This window comes from Kryptolebias marmoratus, linkage group LG1 (genome assembly GCF_001649575.2).
Source record: "Kryptolebias marmoratus isolate JLee-2015 linkage group LG1, ASM164957v2, whole genome shotgun sequence".
Lineage (NCBI taxonomy): Eukaryota > Metazoa > Chordata > Actinopteri > Cyprinodontiformes > Rivulidae > Kryptolebias > Kryptolebias marmoratus.
This window is the reverse complement of record NC_051430.1, coordinates 34,055,538-34,062,344: the sequence shown is the minus strand read 5'-3', so window position 1 is coordinate 34,062,344 and position 6,807 is coordinate 34,055,538. Positions and strand designations below refer to the sequence as shown.

Below are 6,807 nucleotides of genomic sequence, written 5' to 3'. Positions count from 1 at the left end.
GAGTTATTTGGGCTTATTTTGTATTCCACGCTACACAAACCCACAAAGAAGAGACTAGACCGCAGAAACGGTGGAGAATCACTTTAGAAACAATAAATATTGTGTTAAAGTTGCAAAAAGTCGCAATTTTGCATTAGTTGCGATCGCATCATTGCGAAATCCTGGAGGGTCTGCCTGTCGGAGTCACAAACCAAGATTCATTGTTCACCTGAATTTTTTATTTGGATTTTATGTCGTCAAATGGTTATAACAAGACATCTCTCTGGGTTTTTTTTAAAAGTTTTGATTTGCTTGTGATTCTAAATGGACCAAACAGTAAAAATACAGTTTTCATATGATGAAACCTGAAAGGGTAGCATTGCTGTATCCCAAGAAATCTCGTTAAATGTCTATAAGGACCGTCTCTGAGGACTCGCTTATTGGCAGGTAGGACGGACAGACATACAAAGGGAGAAAGACAAAGTCGTCTATTTGTTGATTTAGGATTTGCACAAAGTGACAAAAGGAGAGCGAGCCAGAGCTGCCGTTCTGTTCTTTAAAAGAAAACGGAAAAAAATGTATCGTTCCCCACTGCTTTGCATGAAATAATTAAGGATGGGGATGCAAAAGACTCTTTAATTAGATTTTTTAATTATTGAGGATTCACTTCTCCTTCTATAGTGGCCCAATTAGGAAAGCTCATCAAAAACTAAAGAGATGAAGAAAGACCGTTTTTTTTTTTCCTCTTTTCCGTCTTGTCTCCCTCCTCCCTCTCCTTCTTCTTTCCCCTCTTCCTCTCATCTCCCATTTGACAGAAATGGACTACCTGCATTCTGTTTGTTGACTCGTCCGCTCTGATGAGCAGCAAACGGAGGAGACTCTCGCCTGCTTTAATTAACTCGGTTGTTTTCATGCATACTGTAAAAGTAAAGGAAAAGGGGGGGAGGGTAAAAGGAGGGGTAACGGTGGCATGAAAACCTTTTACTGTTGTGATAATGAGTCTAATGAAGGTGGAGATGGGATCAACGTAAAGTGATCATTTCTCCCATGTGAGCTTTTAGTTTGCTTTTGTTCTTCCTTTGATGAGGAAAAAACTTCATCGGAAGATTTTCTCGTCTTGGAGAGAAAGAAAAACACAACAAACTTTTTGTTTTTGACCACATAGAACATTTTGGCCCGGGTTCATCAACTGAGCAGGCAGATTTGAATTTTTCACATTTGTCTAATTCACAAACTAATCTGCTCACTGCACCTATTTCCCACATTTAAAGGAGGTTTTATGTTGTATTTGGAAGAAAACCCACACAAACCTATGTAAATAACGACCAAATCAAAATTTTTACCATTTTCTGAGTGGTAGTGGACGATATGCTTCACTAATACCTTCACAAACTACAGCAGGCGTCTTCTTTAAAGTAAAAAGTAAGCCTCAAACTATACGTCAGATCTTATAAATTCCCAAACCTTGAGCAGCAGAAGACTTTGATAGTCACACATGTTAATTGACGGAGATATGGCAAGCTAAAAAGACCCTTCAACTGTAGTTTTGATGAGAATATTTTGCACTAAAATACTACTTAACCTATGTCTATGGAGGCTTGGATGTGCACTGTCTGCATTCTGGAGGGATTTCAGGAAAAAACATCAGTAAAGTCATCACTACTGTAGTAAGAAACACTGAATAATAGAGGAAAAAAGGCCTATGTTGAGATGCATAATTTGTATATGCACCAAAAGGTATATATATATATTTGTACCACTATCAAAAGACATAGCACACTACTCCAGAATGAGACACATATTTTAGTGCATAACATGTTTTATTTCCAACCTGCAGAACAAATATTAGTTATTAAATCAACTAAAGTTTCATGTAATATAGGTAACCGTTTTTCCAAGGTGAATCCAATCACAAGGTAACGAAAGAGGGAGTCTTTAAATTTGCACTGAAGGTGACAGATTATCAGATCGTAAAGGAATAAGGGGAAAAAGGCTCTCTGCAAAATAGTGACTTACTTGTAAAGTGTTATTAACCAACTCGCCATCGCTCATAATAAGAAAAATAAAGCAGCGAATGTGGGTCACGGTCATAGTTTATTTTCTGCATCATGTGCAATAGATTTGTGGTATCAAAGAGAAAATAAATTGTTTAAAAGTCAACTAGAAACCCCCTTTTGTTGGGATCTGCAGCAGGATTTAGATTTATCTGGAGCCGGGGGCTGATGTGGACCTGCAAATAACTCAACTTTGATACGTCCATCAGCAGCCTTCTCTGTTTCAATTTCACTTTTGGTTTCTTTGTACGAGTCAACATCTACGCAGCAACAGTGGCGGAGGACTTAAATGGTGCATAACCTGTTGCTGAAAAAAGGTTAGGCTTTGTTTAGCCTGTCTAATTAGTCTAAACTGAGCCCAGAATAGTATATTAAGATCTTGGCTTTGTTTTTGACATTATAGTTGTTTTAGACCAGGGGTGTCAAACCCAGAGACGCCAGGGGGCCAAAATTAAAAAATTTGGTCCTAGCCAAGGGTCAATCATGATCAATATTTATTAAAAATTACATAAATTAATTTGTTTTAGATGTATTATGTCAAATCATTCATATAGAAATATCAATGACCTTTTCCCAGTTACAGATTATACAGAATTTAGAGCAAACAGACTTTAATGAACACATAAATAGATCAAACTTCTAAAAGCTCATCATTAGCTGTCATTTCTTACGCCTCACTCAGCTTTTAAATGAAGTTTTTAACATTAAAACAGACAAAAACCTGATCAGACAGAAATTAAAACTATATATTGTTGGCTTCTAAGTCACTGTCAGAGAAAACTTCAGTTTTTTTAAAGCAAAATAAGAATCAGAGACTTGATCTGAACCAGACTGGAGGGCCGGATGAAATGTTACAGAGGGCCGGATCTGGCCCGCGGGCCTTGAGTTTGACACGTGTGTTTTAGATGGTAGACAGTCACTGGTCAAAATACCTGCTACCAGTGGTGGACAGTAACGGAGTACATTTACTTGATTACTGTACTAAAGTGCATTCTTTGAGAATCTTTACTTTACTTGAGTCATTTTTTGGGGGGGAACTTATAACTTATTGTACTTTTGACTCCACTATATTTACAGGAAGCTGGTCGTTACTTCGTGGACAGATTCAACCTTAAACCTCGGCTCCACAGTGAAAGTGTGAGGAGAACCAAGACTCTCTGGTTTGGTGTTTTTAGACAAATAAATCCTTATTTTTTGTGGTATTTTTCTGCTGAAGTTCTTTCCAGGTGGTGTAGAAGTTGCAGCAGAGTGTTTCTACGCGTCGATACATCAGGTGGTTTCTGAAAAGTACAAGCTTCTGCAAAATTACTGATATTAGAACATTTAATTTGTGTTTTTGAATACTTAAGCACTTTTAAATGCATGTACTTTTGAATACTTTGAGTACTTCAGGACTTTAACTTGAGTACATTTTCAACCAAGCAACTTTTACTTGTAGTTGAGTAAGATTTGACCACGAGTATCATTACTTTTACTCAAGTACTACAGTTGAGTACTTCGTCCATCACTGCCTGCTAGCATGACGCCCTTATGACATGACTGCTGCCTTCCCGTGGCGTTCCACGCTATGTTGTCCCACATTGACATTCCCAAATGTTGGCAAGTGTGATTCTGTAGCTTTTGTTTGCTTTTTCTTGGCACCACTTTGGGCCAAGAATTAACCACAAGCTTGACTTCTGTTTCCAGTAATTGTAGGTGTTCACTGTGACGTAAGGCAGACTGGTAGGGCTTACTCACCAGGGAGAGCCGTAGATCCTGAAACCCCGAACGGTGACGTCAGAGTCCTGCAGGTAGATGCAGTTGGTGAGCAGCGACTGGACGTTCTCGTAGTTTTCCGGTTTCAGCTTGGAAGCCGACGGGAAGTAGTAGAAGTCCTGCTTGATTAGGTCCGCCATGAACTCCTGGTCAAACGTCAGTTCGTGGTTTCCGGCAATTACTATTTTGATGTCGTAGGGCAGGGTGCCTGGGAAGGGAAGAGAGAGGCAGAAACATGTTTGGATTGACAGCAGGTAATTAAAGAAAAAGGTAAAGTTGGAGACATATTGGGTCAATGCAAATTCAGCTCCTGTTTTTTTTATTTCTCCATGCTTTTGGCAATCTAACTTCTTCTGCAGACTTTGTTCAAAATGTTCAGCTCGTTCAGGAGATGGGTGCTATGTTCTCTTTGAAATCTGGCTCTTTTGTGCCTCCTTATGCTACTTTTAGCTTTTGGCTAAACTTTTGCAATCCATCCATCCATCTATCCATCCATCCATCCATCCATCCATCCATCCATCCATCCGTCCATCCGTCCATCCGTCCATCCGTCCATCCGTCCATCCATCCATTTTCTTCTGCTTAACTGAAAAGCATAAAAATGCGTAAGTGTGTCTAAGGGATGCATAAAATAGCAGGAAAAACCCTGTTTGATGAGAACTAAGAGCGTAGCAGCATCATAGGTTTGCCAAATTCCTGCAATCCAGCCACATTCTTACAGGTCGTGTAGGTTGTTGAGAGCTTAGACCAGGGGTGTCCAATCCTGGTCCTCAGGGCCACCATCCTGCAGGTTTTACTTGTTCCTCTGCTCCAACATACCTGATCTGAATCAATGGGTGATTAACAGGCTTCTGCAGAACATGAAGAGGTGATTTAACCATCGGATCAGGTGTGTTGGAGCAGAGAAACAAGGAAAACCTGCAGGATGGAGGCCCTGAGGACCAGGATTGGACACCCCTGGCTTAGAGGCATTGTCATCCAATGTGAAGGAGGCCTAAAGGTGGAAACATGCTTTTTATTCTTTCTGTCTGCTCTGCATGTGATGTGAATTTGGTCATCTTTACCTGTCCGCTAAGGTCCACCAACTGTCATGGCTTTCACCTGTCCTTCATCCCCGCAATCACCAGCTGCTGCTATTTAAGGGCGGGTTCACCCACTGCATGTTGTCAAACACTTTCAGGACCTCCGTAAGCGCTTGTACGATTTTTTTGCCTAACCTAAGACCTGTCTGTTTTCCTCGCCCTCTGCCCCAGCCGGTCGTACCCTGACCAGTTCCTTCCCCTTGGCTCTGGACTTCCCAGATTTGGATCACCTGTCTGACCCGTCTCCTGGCTCCGTGTCCCTGTCTGTCCGACCCGGAGAACCCTGCTGACCCCTTGGTATTGACCCTGGCCTGTTTTTGACCTGAACCTTTCTGTGCCCAAATAAAACCTGGGTGCTCGGTCCCTGTGTCCATCTGCTCCTGAAACGTGACACCAACCCCTGACCAAGATTCAACAGACAAAATATATAACAGGTAGGAAAAAACCCCAACAAAAAGGCTTGTTTTGTGCAAATATTGTGTGAGGAGACTTGATGCTGTTAACATCTGGATAATTTAGCAATCCGAATTGACAAGAACTCAAAAATTGCTTGTATGTGCACAATCGGTTGCCGACACAGATGCAGAAAAGCGTGACCAAATATGCTTCTGGTGTTGAGGAAAGAATGAGTGGTAGCAGACAGAAAGGAATAGATAATGGGGAGAAGGAAGGTGAGAACAACATGAAACAACATGAAACCCCTATCAGATGTTTTGGCATTCCTGAAACAAAGCTTTCTTCTTCTTTTTGCTAGTTTTAATAAATCTGTACATCTGTTTTATTGATTTCCTCAATCCGTCAGGGTCTCTACTCAATGCACTGTACTTAGGTGTTAAAGTTACGATGCAGGATATTTAAGATTTACAAATTATGGCCGTCACTGCAGCATCTTTACCCCTTTCGCTTCCATCATCTTCCCCCTCTAATCAAACCCTCACTCCTTCGTCCTCTCCTCCATTTCAATGGCTTTAATTGGCTATTCAGAGCTCGGAACAGCAGGGTGCAGCATCGATCTCGGCTCATCAGAGCCAGCCGTGTCTGGGCTTTCACTTTTCTACATGACATTTTCAAAGCTCAGCTCAAGAAACAGAGAGTCAACATTGACAAACATCTGGGGGTCTGCCGTGTGAGGTAGGGGGAAACTGATGGAGAGTTCAATCGCCATTCTTTTTCCATTATTATAGGCAGCATAGCGCAGCGTGCGGCTCGGAAAACTGGTTTTGTGTGTCAGCATGTGCATTTGTGATTGACTTTCTGATGTGTGCGCGGGCTCGCATGCATCTGTGCATGAACACGTCGCGTTAGTGAAAAGGAGTAATTAAAGTAAGCTTCAGAAAAGGCTGACAAGCCTGGCGACAGCGCTGTCATAACAGCCAATCACGGCTTAGTGGCAGTGGAAGGATGGGAGGGAGGGAGAGGAAGGAGGCGGCAAAAGAAATACTTTAGGATGCCCAAAAAAAATCCTTGAGTGTGAAGCAGGAATAATAACGAGATGAAAGCAGCTGTCAAAGAGTGCCCGTCTCCGCAGTTTAGGCCCAGGCTGCCGCCTCTCCATACACAGCTCCCATTTGTTTAGAACAACGCCTTGTGTCGAGCTGTCAGACAGACACCAAGAAAAATCCCCCATAAATGAGGGGCTGTACTTCCACAAAAAGCAAACGGACACACAAAGCCAATGTACACAATAAACGGAGGTTCGAGCAATACTTCAGCCGGCCAAACATTGCACCCAGACCCTAAGCAGTCCCTCCAGGATTTCGCGAGGCATTTTCCTAAAAGTTGCGATTTTTTTTTTTTTTACTAATATCAATAAACAACCATAACTTTCAATAAATAAACCAAAAATACTTCCTAGTTTTGTAAGATAATTCCCAACAAACATTGACATTCTCAAAAGGTGCTTTATTTGAGAACTTTGATAGCTTCTAAACTGACAT

The 6,807-nt window shown here is 41.5% G+C and overlaps 1 protein-coding gene across 1 annotated transcript in view; it reads right to left on the bottom strand.

The window, feature by feature from the left end:
* mpped1 (metallophosphoesterase domain containing 1) overlaps positions 1 to 6,807 on the bottom strand; it is a 65,662-nt gene that overhangs the window by 41,055 nt on the left and 17,800 nt on the right. Inside the window, exon 3 of the mRNA XM_037980594.1 lies at positions 3,771 to 3,996. Within this exon, the coding sequence (XP_037836522.1) occupies positions 3,771 to 3,996 (226 nt within the window). The remainder of the gene's footprint in view (positions 1 to 3,770; positions 3,997 to 6,807) is intronic.